The sequence below is a fragment of the Drosophila miranda genome, chromosome 4 (assembly GCF_003369915.1).
Source record: "Drosophila miranda strain MSH22 chromosome 4, D.miranda_PacBio2.1, whole genome shotgun sequence".
In the NCBI taxonomy this organism is placed as follows: Eukaryota; Metazoa; Arthropoda; class Insecta; order Diptera; family Drosophilidae; genus Drosophila; species Drosophila miranda.
Genome location: NC_046677.1, coordinates 25,192,902 through 25,212,399, shown reverse-complemented (window position 1 = coordinate 25,212,399; position 19,498 = coordinate 25,192,902). Strand labels below are relative to the sequence as shown.

Sequence of the window (19,498 nt, the reverse complement as noted above, 5' to 3'; positions counted from 1 at the left end):
TAGGACTCGTACTTTATTTAAATATCTCTCTCGATTTTGGGTCTTCGTCCACACATTTACTCGTATCGACGCGAGTAAGCGAGTGAAGCTAGTGAGCCGAGGGTTGGCGCACGAGTGAAGCGAGTGTGCAGGGCGCACTAACCCCTAATGTTAAATATTCTTGGAATCTAGTCAAAAATTAGAATTTAATATTTGCTGAAAGCAGCTAAAAATGTATTCTTTCCAGCATATATACCCCCGATTCCCTTCAGATCAAGATATTAGGAAGTAATTGATAGAGAGGCCCCCCACCATTCCCCATGAAAAAGGGTATTCAAAACCAAGTACAGTTCGTGCAGCAAGTGCCGGAAATGCAAAGAAAAACAAAACAAAAAAAAAATAAAACATTTGAATGCATCCTCATTCCCATACGTGCCGTACCCTTCCACGCCGTGGAGTACGATCTGTGAGAACAGAAGGCCCGAGACAACAAAAGGGAAATGGCGTTAAGATCTCGAACATTTCATTCAGGGCAGAGAAGCGGAGAAGCAGAGGAGAATTTATCTCGCCAATCGAATCTGTAGAGAATCGAGAGAGATGTACTGTCAGTCGTCCAGAGAGAAACGGCAGCGGAATCGGAATCGGAATCGGAGATGCTCCTCTAGTAGTTGAATGCAACGCCGCATGAATGAAAATAATTATGATAATTGCAACTGCTGCCGCTCCGCTGATGATGCTGCCACGAGATGGGATGGGATCGAATGGTTTGGGCATGGGATAGGATGGCATGGGATAAGGGACTGAGGTCCCAACTAATTGTGGGCTCTGTGGCAAACGGGAACCGCAAAAGCAATTCGAAGATTATGAAGAGGGAAAACCCAATAAATCCATTGTTGCGCTTAATTATTGTCGAAAATTCAAATTGAAATGGTTGAAATACCTGCAAACTCCGATCTTTGATGCTTCTGTCTACCTGTCTCCGGACCTGTTCGGAGGCAGCATCATTTATCTTCTAGAGATGCGCGAAATTTGAATGCTGCTGCACCTGATGGCCCCCCGATCTGATCTCTCTATAAATGCTCGATTCTCGATCTTTTGTTGTATAAAAAAAAATGGGTTTTTCTTGTTTCTTGTGTGGAAATTAGATCCTATTTGGCCCAGCGTGTGATTAGCGCGTCCCTTTGATCCGCGCTGATGGCTGTCGGATGCATTTGATTTATATTCAATCACGGCCCACGAACAGGTTCTGCTTGCAGCATCAATTAAATTCAAATCAAACATTTATTTAAATTTTATGCATCGGTTGGTGGTTGATTGAATGGCATTCAAGAAGAGCTCCATTCGTATAATGATTAAATGCATGAGGGAATGGCAACTCAAATTACTTTTGTTTCTTTAGATTCCTATTCCTTGCCTCAACCCTTGCGTATACCAAACCGGAAAGGCGTCTATTACCCCCGGCCTGTCCCCATCTAGAATTATGCATCATTAATCAATGAATGGTCACGTATGTTAGGACGATGGCCCCAGCTGACGCCGCCACATCTTCACACCTTCCTTCCACGACGAAGGTCGAAGGAGTGCAACTTGCAACAGATGCTTTGCGGCACACTAATATCGTTTTAATCGCGTCAAATTAAAGGTTCAATGAACAAACAAGACACAAATTCCCAGAGTTCCTATAGGCAGTACTATAAGTATTCCCTGCTCCGAGAAAAAGAAGCCACACTGAACCCCAAGAGAGGGAGAACGAAGATCGATACTCGTAAACCGTGTGAGGCGGCTAAGAAAATTAGATTTTTAATTAAAATAATTTCGTATGCAATTTAGATAATCGTTGGCGAAAAAAAAATACAAGCAGAAGCCCCGTCTTGGCCCGGCCCCAGACTCCAGCCGATCCATGCGATCCATATGCGATTTGTTTGCTGCATTTTCGGCGGGGCCTTGCCACATTGCGTTCCGGGCTGGGGCGTTTACCCTCGACCAAAACCGAAACGGAGGCGGACGCCGGACGCGGCCAAATAAAATGAAGCACATTTTTTATACAAATCGAGAGGAGGCGGCAGCATCGGCAGCACTGCCAGCAGGTTGCATCAAGATGTGCAAGCACTTGCCTCCCCCCCCCCCCCACTCGAATGGGGCTGCGGCTGCTGTCTGTTCGGTTGCCTCTTCCCCAAAAACCCGAGGGTCAGGCCGCTCACGCACCACAAACAATTGCGAAAAATATTTAAATTGATCATCTCCATTTAATAAAGCTAAAGGTTCAACCGTTGGCTTGAGTTTTAGAGATGAGTGCGTGATCAAATGGTTTCTAACAGCATCGTTGATGGATATGCCAGAGCCAGAATCGCTCTACAAAGGCTTCTACCATGTAAAATCATTCCCAAAACTAGCCCGGAATGAAGGCAGCTCTTACCAGAAGTTTTTAGGCCTATTTCCCAACCTTTTCGGCTCTATTTTCTGCCACAAACCACTCACGACTCACGCTCCCATGCCCAACCATCGATTCCTGGTGCTGCAGATATTTTTGCTTCCTGCTAAGCTTAAAAAAAAAAAAAGTTCTTAACTTAATTTCGCAACGATTTTCATAATTCACCATGAACACCCGACTTCTGGCCAGCGACTGGCAGATCTCTCTCTCGGTACCAAGTCCCCTGGAACTGCAACTGTTTTTGGTAGTAGTTCCTACCTGACTGCTGGGGCCACGGCTCGGCCTGGGCTGACGCCCCTTTTGTTCAATTTCTGTGGCGATGGTGGAGAGCCGCATGATGATGATGATGGAGCAGAGAAGCGGGGGTGTGGGGCAAAGGTAGAGACCGAGACCGAGACTGGGGCTAAGCGGCGGAAGCAGGTCGGGTCGCCGTGGCCTAAAAGGCATTCTGCATGTAATTATGGAAACATGCTTTTGGCAACTTGTTTGTACAATGCTCTAGACTGGCCCCCTCTCTGGATATAAGCTTTGAAGGAAGAGAGATTCTATGCAATCCTTGTGCATTATTATGATAATCTCCGTATCGGTTATAGATATATGGCAGATCCCAGCCCCAACCACTGGCCACATTCTCCGCCAATCCCGCAAACCCGTACATCACCCACCCAGCTTGTATTTGGCCCCCTCCCCCGGCTAGTTGATTTTTTATTACACCGTCTACGCCTACGACAAGCCCTGGTCTTGGGATGGTTTACATAAGCGAAATTAATGCGATCGGGCGATCGGGCGATGGAGATGGAGATGAAGGAGTGGACCTGTTCGGGAAGATTACAAATAAAGACTAATTTGACTCGGCCATTGTGCAGTGCAAATGCAATTATCAGATAGAGGGCGAACACAGAGAGAGAGAGAGAGAGAGTCTTGAATTTCCCAGCGATGGGTTGAAAGATTTTGCAATTTGATTTGCCCGAAGAGAGACCACCTCCGCGATCCATCGATGGCTGTGTGATGTAGGTTGCACTTTGCATTTCGAGATGCACAGAAAACAAAAAACTATTAAATTAATGATCTATCTGCAATGCACATTGGGTTGGGCACTGGGTTTTTATGACCTGAAGATTATGGGCCCAGGAGTCAGGATCCCGCTGAGAAGCACACCAGACGGTAGATGGCCCGCAGGATCGCTTACCTGCCTCCCAGCCTGCCTTCGTGCCTGCCTGTTGCTGAGAGCTAATAAGAGACCTGGCGCCGAAAATCCATAACAAATGCACGAAAATCCGTTAGGCCGACAGGACGCCTAAGATAAACCCCGCAGATCCTTAAGCAAATACCGGACTGGACTGGCCGTTCATTTCGTATGCAGGAGGCAGCCTCAAAGCCAACGGTCTTTGGCTTCCTTTTTGACTTTCCCTCTCCAGTTTTCCCTCTGCTGTTCTCCGTATCGGGATCTCTCGAGTGACGACTAATGATAGTCGAAACTGTTATTCTTTCGGGAAAAACAGTAACAGGCCAGCAGCCTCCTCCGCACTTTCTGCACCTTTTCTGAAGAGTGACTTTCTTCTTGGTTTCCTTTGTTTCGTCTTTTGTTTGCTGGAAAATGCCATTAATTCGTAATGAGAAAGGTGTCATCGCTGCAAAGTCAAAGACAAATATTGCCGAGACCCGCCCACGGGCAACCAGCGATCCATACCATCCCATCCCAGCCCTGGTGGGAGGTTACTTCTGCAGGTTCTGCAGCAAATCAATTAGTGTTTCTCTTCTATTCGATGGGCATCGGCTGAAGATCAGCTGCTCCAAGTGGTGGGCGTTCATTTGTGCTCCGTGAAATATCGATTTTATCGCAGGAAGAATAACCAGTAAATCGGCAGACGAAAATTAAGACGTTATGGCGATCGAATGATCGAGATACTGGGCTCTAAAAGGCTCCAACTTGAAGGAGATCCGTGCAAGCTTTTGGTGGAATCTAAGCGATTATCCAAGGCTTGGGGTTTCGCTTTTGGATTCAAACAAACTTGGAAGTTTCTGAAAATCATTCACATGTTGAAAGATCTTTAATTTCACTTGAATCTCTGGAACTATGTTCTTCCTTCAATCCCAAATGAAGGAACATACAAATCTGCTGGCTCTTCAAATGAACTCTGAAAGAAAAGACAGAAGCTGAAGCTGGCAGGGAATGAGAAAGAAAGAAGGTAGTGCCTTCTCCTTGAAGACTTATGGAACAATCTCCCCGCATCCGAACGATTCATTAAGACCCCCGAAAACCACCTCATTTACACCTCTCTTTCGCTCCAAAAACTCTCTTTATTTCACCAAACGACACACTTTTTGAGCGGATTCATTTCCGCCCCCAATTTGCAGCCGAAGGCCTCACTGAACTCGGGCATATTGCTGAGCGTGCCCTGGACCCTGAACTCGTCGTAGGCATGGACATCGGTCTTCAGTTTCCTGACCTTGGAGCCGCTGTCCTTGCCATTGCACCAGGTCTGGGCGAACTTCACGAAGAACAGCTGTTTGTTGTTCAAGTCGACGCCGCGCAGGGGCCTTTCCAGCCAGGCCTTGTCCCCGGATTTCCTCTTGTAGGCGTAGTAGGCCATGCGGGTGCCGACATTGTCGGCTATGTTGTCGCCGGAGGTGAGACTGCCGTTGGTCTGGACGCCCATGAGGATGAACTTGTTGTACTGCGACTCCAGGCAGCGGTAGCGCTCCTTGAAGTTCCTCAGCGAAGTGGCCGACCACCAGTTGACCCTCTTGCCGTCGTAGTTGTACTGGTAGCAGTACGAGTCGAAGCCGTGGGCCATCTCGTGGCCAATGATGTTGCCAACGCCGGCGTACTTGAGGACGTCGGGAAAGTCCCGGTGGTAGAAGGGCCACTGGGCCATGCCGATGGTGATGAAGGCCAGGTTCAGGAAGTCCGCATAGTAGGCATTCACCGTCCGCGTGGGCATCAGCAGAGGTATCAGAGCCTTGTCCACCGATCGGAGACGTATGCTGGCCCTGCTGCCCTCGATTGTGCAGAGGTTCTCCCACCAGTTGCCGGTCATGTTGATCTCGCTGTACACCTGATCGAGCACCTCGCGGTGCTGTAGATCGTCGGTGTAGCCCACCAGGATATCCATGGAGGCGAGCTTTGTCTTGGCCTGCGACCGGGTCTCGTCGTCCAGCCAGGTGTGGTGGTCCAGCAGGTCGTAGAAGGTGTCCTTGATGTCCCTGGCCACACCGAGGATGTCTGCACGTTTGTGCTTGTCAAACACCTTCCCAATGAACCACGGAAGGATCGCATAGTTGAAGTAGGTCTCTGTCAGTGAGCGGCACTCGCTCTGAACGCCCCCCACCTTGGTTTGGGTCTTCCAGAGGGCATGGAACTTCAGCAGGACACGCATCTTCACGTAGGAGCGCAGGGTTTCAAGGGGGGTCTGCTCCAGGAAGTACACCAGATCGTTGACGCCGTCCAGTTGATTGATCACGGGCCAGCTGGAGTCTTGGGTGCCGTTGAAGGCCACATCGAAGAAGCGGGTCCAATTGAGACGATCCTCCTTGTGTTTGCCCAGGAACTCCTTCAGGCTGAGCTTCTCCGTTTCGTTTCGAGTCCTGCCGAGGGCCGTAAGGTTCTTCTCGAAGGCAGAGAGATTGACGTAACTCTCCAGGAACTGCTTGGACTTTTCCAGGTTAGCTTCCCAACCAAAATCCCGTGTCATGTTCTTCAGATGCTCATCACTGTAGGTCGCCAGGACCTTGACAGGCGGAGACAGCAGCACATCGAACTTCCTGGAGGATGTACTATAGTGGACTTTAAGCGGCAGCAAGGGATAGACATCGTATTTTGACATGAAATTGATGTAAACCCAGTCCAAAGACTCATTCTTGGCTGAAGCCTGATCCTTGAGGCGATCGTCCTCTTGCTGCTCTATATGCTGATAGCCCAGGGACATGTTGGCCTTCACTTCCAGGCAGCTGGCAAAGAACTGCTTGGCTTTCACCTCCGCAGATCTGGTGCCGTTTGGGCCCAGTTCCTGGAGCTCCTTTTGGGTGACGTTTTGCAGAAAGCCCAGAACCTGCTCATCGATCTTCGCCTGAACGGCCGACAGGAAGCTCGTGTTCCTGGCCATCTCCGGCACCAGCTCCGACTTCTTCCAGCCTCCGCAGCTGTACTCGTAGAAGTTCTCGCAGGGATCGATGCTGCGGTTCATCGCGGACAGCAGAAACTTTCCATATTCCTCTAGGAGCTCCTCGCTGTGGTTGCTCTTGTGGGGCAATGAGAATATATCGTCGCTGGCTAACACGCGGCCGACGACCAGAGCGAACGGTATTAACGTGGCCAATAGAGCGGGGATCATGGTCCACTGGGAGCTGTTTTCGATTGTAGTTGCGCAGCCGGAGACCGACACAAATGTTCTAAACTTTTTTGGCAACGCGCTCTGGCCATTTATACGGTCTAGAGGGTCGCGGGAGCAGCCAGCTCCACGCCCCAGTGGGTTAGGTAATCCAGCGAACAGACAAACAGACCACAGAAATCGCATTAGTGGGAAAAATTTATTGTTACCCCAGAATCAGACGAATCTCTGGCGAAATCTTGGCATTCTTCAATTAACCGCAATTCTCCAAAGAACCTTCTGCCCAGCACTTTGGCCCCTTATCACTCTCCACGTATCTGGGTATCTGCGTATCTGCGAGTGCGAGTCCGAGAGTACCATCCCGAGAAAGCTCCCCCCCAGCTGTCCCAAAAAAAAAAACAAAAACTGATTTAACTATTTTATCGCTCTCCGTCGATCAGAACTCTCTCTCTCTGTCTGTCTGTCTCTCTTTCTCTGTCTCTCCGTCCCTGTCTCTCTCTGTGAATGTCACATGTTAATGACCCCGTTCCGAAATAATCACCGCAATTATAATGCAAACATTTCTAAATGGTTTTAACCCTCTCTTCTCTGCCAACCAATTTAATATATATTTTATTTGGACTGGATTTTGTGTGTGTTTGGTGTTTGGTCTGATATGAAGTCGTTACATCAGGCATTTGGCCGAGAAAAACTGGTAAAAAAGGCAATGAAAATAGTAGGAAATCAATTTCAATATCAAAGTTAATGATGGTCGGAAATTTAAAATAAAACTGTATACTACATATCGTTAAACGAACTTTTGTTATACTTTCATTTAGTTGGTTTAATGCTTTAAAAATCTACATTTATTTTTGTTTTTTTTTTTTTAATTTTTTAAATTTTTTTAAAATTATTTTGGAAATAAATTAATAATTAACATTACACATAAAATAAAATCTATAAATTATGGCACTTGTTTTAAAATATATCTGGTAAATAAATATATTTAAATATTTAAAAAAAATAAAATAAAAATACATACATATATAAAACGATATAAAATGTTGCAATAAATTTAGTATTTAATATAAAATATAAAAGAAATTATATCAAAAGATATACAAAAATAACAGTAAAAATTTTTTTATTTTGTAAATTAAAATAACAAACTTAAATTGAATATCGATAGGCATTCGAAAATAATTGTATCTTTTATCAACTGCAAAACTGTCTTTAATCAAGTGCTTTAAAAATTGTTTATCTATCGATAAATACAGAAAAAGTGTATCTCCCGTTTTAGGGCCCAAGCTTCCACCTTTCTTGGTTATTTGGTAGTTTATTAACTGGAATATCAATACTATATAGTTTAGTACCCGTCTTGAGGCAATGAGGCATCTGCCTGGTACACTTTCCACCGCTCTCTGGCCTTCCTGTGTAATTACCCAATTCATTTCGCACTCAATCTCTCCTGCTGTGTGGTCCTGTTTCTCAATTAAAAATATTTCCACAGAAAAGAAGTAAAAATCATAATAAAAAAAAAGAAAACTCATATGGATCATTGGAAGAAATATAGATATTCAGGGAATTTTGCTCAGAGGCATTGCGTAATTGAAAATGCTGAAAGGATCGCTTAGAAAGGACCAACTGCGAATGCATTGCTCCGGCTCCCAATCCTATTCTCCTGCAATGCTGTCACCCTCCAGCTCTTCCCCCTTTTCACTTTTCACTTTTTGTAATGTGTTTGCCAGCCGGTGCATGCAACAAAGGGGCACAAAGGATAAAGGATACTGCCGCAATGTGAAATCAAGGCGCATAGGAAAGCAATAAAGAGCCAGGTAGGGGAGTCGGCAGCCAGGATGCGTGTTAATCGCCATGTTGCAGGTAAATATAATCGCACAAAGTAACAATGCCAAAAAGGAGCTGCAAAGGAGACGCAACCGAAGGATTCCTAGACGGATAGGAAGGATGCCAGGGGGGATCCCTGGCATCCCTATTCCTGTCCCTGTCGGCTTGGAGCGCCTTCAAATCCTTTTGGAACAGCTTGCGCGGCTCAGAGCAGGATGCTTCTGTAGCAAATTGAGCCTGAAAAAAGGATTTAATGTTCAGTTTTTTAACAATTGTGGCTTGTGGTAGAGCAGCTGCTCCTCCCCCTCCTTCTCCTCCTGGCAACTGTGCAAGCAAGAGTCCTTTGATTTGCTTTCCCTTCCTTTCATTTGATTGAAACTTTCACCTTTAGATCTCGATTTTCAACGAGAGTCCCCCCCTACCCGACAGATTGCAAGGATTGAAAGGACTCGCGCGCTAACCTTGACTGGCACGAGCATTCAGGCAGATTGACAGCATAGAAATGAGAGATATTGAAAGCAGGAAGCATTTCCAGTAATTAGAAGTCAGAGTCAGCTTTCGGGCCCAGCCCTAACTCGTTTTCTCGTTTCATTTTCATAATCCTCGGCACACTTCTTCACCCGAAACCCCTGGCATTTCCATTTCCGGTTTGTCAACCCTTTCTTCAAGATGTCGCGTGGCCAGCACTCGCCCAGCCCCGCTGCCATGGGGGTGACAAAGGGTTAAACGTTAACTAATATTTTCCCTATTTCCTTATTGTTATTTTGATGCCAAAGAATGCGGGAAATGACTTTCCTGCGGCTGGGGGCCTTTGTTCTACCTGCCGCCTGCTCATAAATCAAATTAATATCCATATATCTGATCGGTCGGGATATACGCGTATCTCTGGTTACTCGGCTTCAATCACAATTATCTCGTGTACTCCCCCCCCTCCATTATTCACACAGTTTTTGGCGCTCTAATGAACATTTTGTGGTTGCCTTGGACTTGGACTGAGGCCATTCGTTATTGTTATTGTTTTTTTTTTTGTGGATCTCTCTGGATCATTAGCCATAGGTCAGAGTTTCATTCATGAAATGATTTGATTTGATGGTTTTTTGTGTGTCTGTGTCTCGGCTTGGAAATGATCAGCAAAAACAGTAGCAGTAAACCGTAAAGAATGAGAAAAAGTAGAGGAAAATTTATGATATTTATGGAAAGATTTCTAAAAAAATTATCGGGATTTTTAAAACGAATTTAAAGAACTAAAAAAAGATTTATCCGGCTATACAGATATTTATTTAATTTCTCTAGTCTAGAACAATATTTAAAAAAAAATGTTTATATGAAATTTTCTGAGCAAAAGTTCATATTTATGGAAAGATTTCTTAAAATTTATCGGGATTTTTAAAAAACTTAAAAAAGATTTATACAGATTTTTATTTAATTTCTCTAGTCTAGAAACCTTCTGAATATTAAAAAAAAATGTTTATATGGAATTTTAAGAACAAAAGTCTCATCGATATATCGACCATATGTTCATTTAGTTTCTCCTTAAACTTTACATCTAATTATTATACATTTTTATTATTTTAATTCTGTTATTTCATTATTTTTTTTTATATTTTAAAAATTCTCCCATTTTGGAACCCCTGCCACCCACTTAGACACCCATCCACCCCATTAGAGCCTTGTCATTTGGCTAATAAAGATTTACCCCATCACTCAGTCGGCTGGAGGGAGGGGGGCGTGGCATTTGGCCCACACTTATGAGCAAGAACGCCCACACTCGGGGATGCACAAATGTTCAGATTTCCCTCGATTTCACTCCCCCAGCGGGTCCTTATCTAAAAACTATAAAATCCAAATTATGTACAGATTTCATAATCAATCAAAGTCATAAATGAAATGATTGCAGCCAGCAACAAAAAAAAAAACAATTGATGGGAGAACTGATTCAAAAACGGAACCAAAAATATGGCGTACAACCCCCACAGAAACAACAGCGGCAAAAAAGCGGCACTAAATGGGGATGAGAGAGGGTTTGAGCCCTGTACACGAGAAGGTGGCAAGGCGTATCAGAGTTCCATAATGATGAGTAATTGATAGTGACATAAACGGTTTCCATAGGCAATATGGTAGGCAACGGCCAGAGGAAGGGGTTACCCAGCGATAGGGGATGGGCGCAAAGGGGTGCAAAAGCCAGCAAGTGCTGATAATGATATCGAAAATCCCTTTTTTAACCCTTTTTTGGGACATTTTTACACGATTTTACACAATTCTCACTTCATTGCGACAACAGTCTATAAAAATGCAATTGTTTAACCCTTGCTCTCTCTCACTCTATTTCTCTCTCTCTCTCTCCGTATCTCTCTGATTTATAGTTTTTGCTACAAGCTGTCGTGGCAAAACAATATTAAATCCCTGGTATCTGAGGCCTGCCGAGGGCATTGGATATCATAATTACAATGGGAACGGAAAGGGCAGCAACAGGGACATCAACAAGGATATAGCACACATGACTTCCGCTCTGGAAGGAGGAGCCATGGGGGATGGCCAGACATGTCTGCTGCCGGCCCCATCATATTTTGGCATGGAAACACTGGCATCTGTCAAGCAGCAGCAGCAGCACCAGCAGCAGCATCAGCATCAGAAATCCCTGCCAGACTTTCTAATACCATTGCATGAAATTATGTTCCAACAACATCATTATCAGCAGAGAACAGCAGCAGCAGCGGCAGCGGCGGCAGCAGCAGCAACAGCAACAGCAACAACAATGGGCACATTAATTAATAGTCTGCCTCCCGGTCTGGGGGCATACCAGTCCTGCGGCCAGGGCCCGGGCCCGGGACAGGGCAAGCCCGAGACATTCAAGTCATTAACCCCACCGAAGCAGGGCCCCAACGGTGAGCACTTGTTCGTCCGGCACTTTCACGAGCGGGACCGCCTCATCCGAGAGCACCAGCTGAAGCAGCAGCTATTGCGTGACGAGGAGCTCTCCCTGGAAGCACCACCCCACCACCAGCAGCCGCAGGAGGAGCCGCCCTGCGCCCGGGAAACCCCTGCGTCTGTGCTGGAGCATAACCATCATTGGCATGGTGTCGTCTATGATGGCAATGGCCATGCCAGGAAGCTGTTCGGCATTGCCCCAACGCCAGCGCAGCCCCAGCCCCAGCCCCCACCAACTCCGCAGCCAGCCGTCCAGCCAGTCAGGGAAGTCCTGACCTCCTCCGCTTTCTCTTCGCTGGCGGAGCCCGCCAAGGACCTCATCATTTACGAGCAGCCGACACCAAACGGACGACATTGTCGTCCCGCCAACAAAGGTAAGTTTTATGCCCCAACTAATTGTCGTTGTTGTTGGAGGCCAAGAGGTTGGAGTGGGTTCAGGTGGGGGTTAAGCCATTGAGCAGAAATACGGATATTATATTCGATATATACTCGTAAACGGTGTCCAGAAGGAACTTTTGAGGGCGTTCAGGTGGAGGGAGAACTTCTGTGAGTGTAAATAAATTTCTTTGTTGGATTTCATTATGATTATATCGTATCTTCCTATATATTTCCTATAAAAATTAGCAATATTTATGCCAGAGTCCTTCTTAATCCATCAATTTGGAAAAATACTGGCTACTCTGGCTACTTCTAAGGAACCTTTTTACTCCCTCCTGTAATACTCCTTGACCCATGCCTTTGTTCACCTTTTCCTAGCCCCAAAACCCATTCCGACTGACCCAACCCCCTGGACCAACTCAATTACAAGCTCTCAACTTAATACAATACATTCCATACCATCACCTAGCCCCAGAACCCAACCCCCAAGAAGGTAAAGGCTCCCCCATGTTGGACCGAGAATTGCCAACATACAAACTCCATTTAAAATCACTAAAATATTAATAAATTTTACAAAAGTGCGAACAAAATATGCGTGAAAATTCTCAAGTGCGGCAAGGGCGACGGCAACCTTTACAACTTTATTTAATGGAATTTAAAACCACTTTGTCTGCCCAGTGGGTGGGCGTGGGTGGTTGCACGAAAAAGGTTGCTTGCGGCGCACAACACAAAACCGAACCACAATTGCATGAGGTAACCTTTGACAGGGACACAACTGAGAACAAAAATAAAAAGTAAACTCCAAAAATCACCCTCACAAAAAGAAAACTAAAATCCAAAGGGAAAGCTCTAACACGGCGCTGGTGTCACTACCAACTGTGACCCGGTGCTCTGAGCAGCTTATGGCCAATTGAGCCCTGCCTCGGGGACCGCACTCTGCTGGGGGTGGCACTGGCACCGGCACTGGCACCGGCACTCACCCCAGCCCACCCAACACCCAACGTCCAGCAAAAAAGATATACGTACTCTCGTGAAGTAAATCCAATAAAAACGCTTTACAAGCTGTAAAGCAAAGATCATAAATCCATTTTGAGCCTGCCAGCCCGCCAGCCCGCCATTCAAATGCGATTTAAATTTTTTTTCAACGACTTAAAAATGGTTGCTCGGGGCACAAGGGTTAGATTTGCATAGATTGATAGCATTGAAGGGCTAGGGGGAGGGAAGTCTTGGGAAAGCCTGAAAATGGCGTTAGTTTGTTAGGGATTTTCATGGAGCTTATTAAGGGGTTGCTTTAGTCTTAGAGTCTTAAATGATGGGCATCGTTTGAATGGAGCTAGAAAAACAGAAACAATAATCAAAAGTTGAGTATTATATAATTTTGATTAAAATCGTTAGATTTTTAAACCATTTAAATAAGAGAAATTAAAGAACTTCTGGGGCTGAAAAAGAGCATATCTGAAAGTCTGACACTTTTATTCGAAAGAATTTAAATTCTAAAACCAAAATACTGCAAATATATAATTCAAATTGATTTGTTTCCCAATCCATGGGTTCCAAACATTCAGTAAAAAATAATAGCAGCTTATGGAGGTCTTTAAAATAATAAACCATTCAATAATATTAATTTTTTAAGAGATAATTTCATTCAATTTCAATTTATTACAATATATTCATTATTGGTTTTTTAAGGTCATAATCAACCTTAAGAAGACAATCATGACTTTTTGTTCATGGTTCTTTGACTTGAAGGAGAATGGTTTTAGTATTTTGATGAAGGAATATGTCTTGTATATTTTTTCCAAAGTTTCTCATACTAAAAATTTCTAAAAAACCAAATTAAATTCATTAAAATCCCCTTCCTATACCAAAATCAAATATAAAACAAAGACCTTCCATACAAATATCTAATGTTTTTTCCCATAAGTTCTTAAGTTTCTCCGCGTCTTCTAAAAATGTAACGGATTTCTTATGAAACTCTCAATTTTCTACCCAAAATGGGTTAATCGACAGGCAGGCATATAAATCAATATGTCTTCGGCAAATCCATAGAAAAAAATGTGAGAAAATTGTGCAAAAATTCCGTTAGATATCCCGTACTTAATCAGAGCCCAAGCACCCAAAGAAAAAAGGGAACCGCAACTGAATTTTGTTCGGCCCTTTTCTCACCCTCCAAGCAGACAAAATCGCACAAAAAATCACCCAAAATGTATTTTTTGTGCGCCTTTGTTCAATTTGAATTTCTTTCAATTTCGAGCTATTTTTACCTTAAAAAATTACGCATTATTGGGGTACATTCACCCTTAGGTAGGACCATACCAAGGGGTTGTTGCTACCCCTGTGTCTGTGCCTCTCTCTCTCCCTCCTACTGCCTTTGCTCGGGTATGTTTTCCTTTGAGCTAAGCTGTGGAAGATCGTCGGTAATCCTCGACAGTGATCCTCAATTTTTACCCTTGAGTCTTTCGTTTTTTCTTGTAGTTTTTTGCCTGTTTTCTTGCTCAAAAAAATTGCGCGCAATTTTCTTGGCCATTGTGCGAGGAAAAACTCTACGGAAAATGCATTATTTTTCTGTGTGTTTCGGGTACTCTGCGAAGGGTTGCCGTGCCAGTGGCGATTGACAGCGATTTTCTGTGGCAGATCCCCGCAAGGCAAGTCGAAATCAATAAACGTTAATAAATAATCCAAGCCGGGAAGGTTCCGCTCTCAGACGGGAAGATGCGGCGCCACAAATGCGGAAGTAAAGGGACATTTAGAGGCTGCCTTTGTCCTCTCCTCTATTGATTTCCGTTGCTGAGGTTTCCTCATCGATTTGCACTCGCTTTTTCGGGTTCTTTTCTAAGGTTTTGGCGCGTTATTTTTGTGTTGTACGAGCAGATGAAAAGAGTTGAAACTTTTTTTTTGGAGTGAACTCCATTTCGAGAGGGTTCTTTTCTGTGAAGAGGTTTTCGATTGGGGGGAGCTTTTAAAGACAATCATTGGTTATAGTTTATAAAGTGAATCGGAAAAGGGATATGCTTTCAAAGACTTTATAAATAGTAAGATGAGTAACGGCCATACATTTCTTTGGAAAACATTTTTTCAGGGTGGCTTTTGAAATTTAAATTGTTGAAAAGCCACAATAGAGCGCTCAATTGTCTTTGCTTCAATTGTTTTTGACTTTTCAAAGTGGAATTTTGGATAGTATTGTTTCAATATTCCAAATGATGTTCCCAACCTTTAAATGACGAATTTTCTTACCATTTAAAGATCTTAATTTAGCTCTAACTCAGTATTAAAGCCCCAACCACATGCAAAATTCTACCAGCATTAAAGCCATGCGGTTAGCCTCTTACTCGGGGGTGTCCGCCCCCCAGACAACCAATTCAGAAAACTAAGGGAAAACCGACCGAATGCTAGTCTCGTCTTATTTGCTTAACGCAAATTGGTATGTCATTTTAATGCGTTGCAACAACAACAGCAGCAGCAGCAACAGCAACAGAGAGGAACGAGAAGCGACAGAAAAATGTTGGAAAATTCGCATTGGAGATAGAGTAAAACCACCCAACATTGTAGCTGGACCATGTTCCGGGCTCCGGGTTCCGGGTTCTGCTGATGTCCTTGTCCTTGTCCCGGTCCCCGTCTGTTTTCGTCATGCAAAGTGTGTGTGTGGTTTATCCCCCTTTCCCATCGCACCACCCCCCCTTGTCCCTTGTCCCCTTGTCCAACGAGGCTGCCAAGCGTTTATTTTCTTGATTAATTTCAATGCCCAAAAACTTTTTCGGTTGCCCTTCATGGTTGCCATGTGTATTGTGTGTGAATCTCCCTTTTGATACCCAGTATTTAGAGAGGTTCGAAGGCTATATATAGAGAGAGCAGAGAGGGCTTTTCTGAGCCTCCCTATAAGTTATACTCGTATGTAAGTGCATTCCTAAGCAATATCTGCATTCGAGTGGAACTAGCAATCAAAATGCTTATTTTTTCGGTTGCCAAAAAGCTTCTACATCTAAAATATCTGCTTGAACTATATATATGGTCATTATATACCAATCTATAAAATATATCAATGCACAAACCATCGTTTGGCCCTCCAAAAACCAACTCAATCGGAATATTCCTTCCCGTACTATCAGTGGTCTTCAGATGTCTATAAATAAGCCCCACTAATGGGTATCTTTTATTCGGTTTCTGTGCCCAACTAGTGGGCTCTTCCTTATTGTAACTGTGTGTGTGTGTCCTGCCTTGTCCAGCCATGTCCTAGCCTGTCTGGTGTGTCCTGGCCCTGTCTGCTTTTGGCAAATAATCAAATTGCCTAGACACCGCCCAGGAACTTCAGGGGCCCCAGAAATAACAGACAACGTGGAAAACTATCCAAAGTGAGGAACTGTTTATCTTTTGTCTCCCAGTGACAAGTTTAATCAGGAGCAGGAAAGGATAACTATTGAAATTAGTTTGGCGGGGTGGGGGGGACACACACACTGTGTATTGGGGGTTGCAACTACAATGCCTATTGATTTTTCTGCATTTCCTTTCGAACTTAAATCATTTTGGCACTTTAATGTGAAGGAGGCGGTCACCGTCCTGCGTCCTGTGTGCATCCTGAGGCAAAAAAACATTAATTCTGCAGTTTTAATTAAAATGCTTCAGGCAAGTCCGGAAATAGTATACGTAGAAGGGACTTTGCTCATTCTCTCTCTCTCTATCGCTCTCGCTCTCTTCGTTTTCACTTACTCTCAGCGCAAAAGCTTAAGCAAAAGCGGAGGAAGTGCAGTCACAGTCATAATCATAAAATGTATGCGCTGTCACCAGAGCTGCATAAGCTCTCTCTCACACACGGTCTCCTGCAGCCGAATCGGTGGTCTCCTACTCCTCCTTGCCTTCTGCACAAAGAAAAAAAACACACGTGCAAGAGAGAGAGGGAGAGCACTACAACACTTGTTGTAATTACTCGCCCGAGTCCCAGTCTCAGTCGCAGTCGCAGTTCAATGGCTGCCCTGATGTTTATATGAATGTGTTTTGTGTTTATATAATCACACCGAAATGCTCCACTTGATGGCTGGACTGTGAGAACTGGACTGGAGATTGAGCAGGGATTCCAAAAGGATATTGAGCACAGAGGAACGCGAAGGATATATAGGGGAAACAGATGCAGTCGGTAGCTAAATTGTGTGGGAGTGTGGAATGATTTACACTAAAAGAAAGATTGGCTTAAGGGTTACTTTTAAAGAAAGATAAATGTAGGTGCAACTAAAGAGGAGTATATCGTAAGATGAGTAAGGCTCATACATTTTTTTGGTAGCCCAAGGAACCGAAGAAAAAGGGAATCTCTGCTAATGGGGCTAATTTTTTGGTCTATGCTGATGCCGATCTGCGCTATGTGTGAGATCTCCTGGGTGCCGAAGACCATGCCAATCGCCTGTGGCCCCAGCTCGTGGCTCTTCTTCAGTAGCCCGGAGTGGGCTTGGACCCGAATTTTTAGTTAAACAAAAACTATATATATTTGTATTCGTAAACACGAAAGAAAGAGGGAACAGTCGGAACAAAAATGCTTATCGTATACCAGCTGACGCTGTAACGTTAGCCAACACTGCTCCCATATCGTCACATAAACATAGGTCAAGGAAACTGCCTGCCAATAGGTCAATGACCATAAAAGAACAACAATGAAAAATAGCATTATATCAATAGTATTTTTAGGAACCTAGATAAAGACCTGCCTGACCAAGAAATTAGCGTAAATATGTCTGTTTACTTCTGACAAATAAATAAACTCAAAATTAGAATAATACAATAATCGAATAATCTATCGATGATACCTCAAAGTGCACCAATCCAATCTGGAACTAATATCGAACACTCCCCAGAACAACACAAAACCCCAAAAAAAAATAAACAAAAAACTCATTATAAACGAACTTTCGGAAGGAAATCTCCCTAAACTTCGTTGCCCGTCCCACGACGATGCAAAATGCAATAATACTTTCCATATAAATTTCCTGCTATATACAGGACCAGACACCTTCTGGGGAGCACATAAGACGCCCCCGAGGCAACCCACACTTAATTATGATTTACGTGGCTCTGGAAATGAGAGGGAGGGAGGGAGCATGGGGCAGATATGCAAAGAAAATTCTCAAAACGGCAACTGCGCAAGAACCCCCCCCCCCCCCCCTCGAAAGTCGCCCTCCTCTCTGGAGGAAACTGCATAATACATAGGCCACACCCATTCCGGAGGAGAAGTCAACTTGTGGCCTATGCTAATGCAGGAAAATGTGCAGGGGAAAGCGCAACAATAGAATGGAGTGGAGAAAAGAGTGCAAGACGAAGGTCTCAGCGGAATGCAGGCGACAAAGAATACGTTCCACACTCAAACGCACACAGAGACACGCTCATTCCGACTCAACTAACGGTGCAGTGCCAGGGTTGATTGTGAGTGGAGTGGAGTGGAGTGGAGTGAAGCTGGCAGCAACAAAGAAAACCAGGAATAGGAAAAACTACTGCTGCAAATCATAAAGCATATCACACTCGCAGCCACACACACACACTCAGAGCAGTGGCGAGACAGAGCACGAACGAAACGAGTAAGAGAGAGAGAGAGAGAGAGCGCATGCATTGCACATAACGGGTCCGACTGTCCCTCGGTCTGCTGTCAGTTGCACATTCGGCAAACGAAGCTAGAAGGAGAAGGTCGGCTCGAAAGCGAACAACTGGCAAAAGAGACGAAGAACAAAGTGCGACGACGGGGAACAAAAAAAAACTTTAAACACGTGCGTGTCGTTTCGTGTCGCTGCTGGAAGTGAATGTTTGAAGTGTTGACTACATTTGAATAAAATCTGACTAATTTGTGAAGTGACCCCAAAACAAAACAAAACAAAACCCAACTGCAACAAGATGATGGTGCTACAGCAGCGCCTTTGGGATGCCACCAACGGCACATCGGCCGCAGCGACACAGGGCCAACAGCAGTCCCCGAATGCGGATCACAAATTGGACCATGAAAATGCAACAACAGCGGCACAACAATGTGAGTTTCAAGGTTGCCAACGCGCCCCAAAAAAGGCAACTTAGGGTTGCCTCCCCTAGGCGCTAAACAGGGGCTGTCAAGGGACCAAGATTTGCGTATGGAAATTCGGGAGTTGACATTAAAATCGTATCCGATTTCTTTGGATTGAAGTTACTTGGAATAATCTTCAAAATTGATTAAATCATTTCGATTATTAATAATTCTAAACGATTTCCCTCTAAAAACACACACCGCATGTAAGAGCTCTAACCTGTTGGCCAGGACTTTTCACTTTCTCAAGCAATAAATTTCCTCTAACAAGAGCAGATACAAAGAAAGGACCCATTCGGGCAGGCACAAAAGACACCGATGATGATTACACGCCCACACATTAGCATTTGAGAACTGGTCCTGGAATGCGAAATAGAAGAGGATTCCGGGGCACACACAATTTCCCTATCAGATCAACGATTTCATGGGGTTTTGCAATAGATCTTTGAGACGATGTCCGGCTGGGAGACGGTTCTTCGGTTCGGTTCGGTTCGGTTCGGTTCGATTTTGGGCAGCAGCTGTCCTTGAGTGTCCCACTGAGCGAGCGTGTGATCGGAGTCGTCTCTCTGCTGTTTACATTTGCATCCTGGAAGTGTCCTT

General features: G+C 44.5%; 2 protein-coding genes across 4 annotated transcripts in view; one reads left to right on the top strand and one right to left on the bottom strand.

The window, feature by feature from the left end:
* LOC108163445 (POU domain protein 2) overlaps positions 1-19,498 on the top strand; it is a 33,548-nt gene that overhangs the window by 6,504 nt on the left and 7,546 nt on the right. For 2 of the 3 annotated variants that reach the window (XM_033393211.1, XM_017298730.2), the window contains exon 1: positions 18,487-18,868. In XM_033393211.1, coding sequence (XP_033249102.1) covers positions 18,736-18,868 — 133 coding nt within the window. In that variant the 5' untranslated portion in view covers positions 18,487-18,735. Of the gene's footprint in view, positions 1-10,928; positions 11,868-18,486; positions 18,869-19,498 lie in introns of those variants that run through there. The other variant, XM_017298729.2, reaches the window with a different exon arrangement.
* Positions 4,692-6,783, bottom strand: LOC108163446 (endothelin-converting enzyme 2). Its single transcript, XM_017298731.2, has one exon. The coding sequence runs from the start codon at positions 6,742-6,744 to the stop codon at positions 4,717-4,719; it is 2,028 nt and encodes a 675-aa protein (XP_017154220.2). The 5' UTR covers positions 6,745-6,783; the 3' UTR covers positions 4,692-4,716.

Excerpts from the sequence above, each read along its gene's own strand:
- LOC108163446 (XM_017298731.2), bottom strand. The coding sequence starts at position 6,744 with ATGATCCCCGCTCTATTGGCCACGTTAATACCGTTCGCTCTGGTCGTC.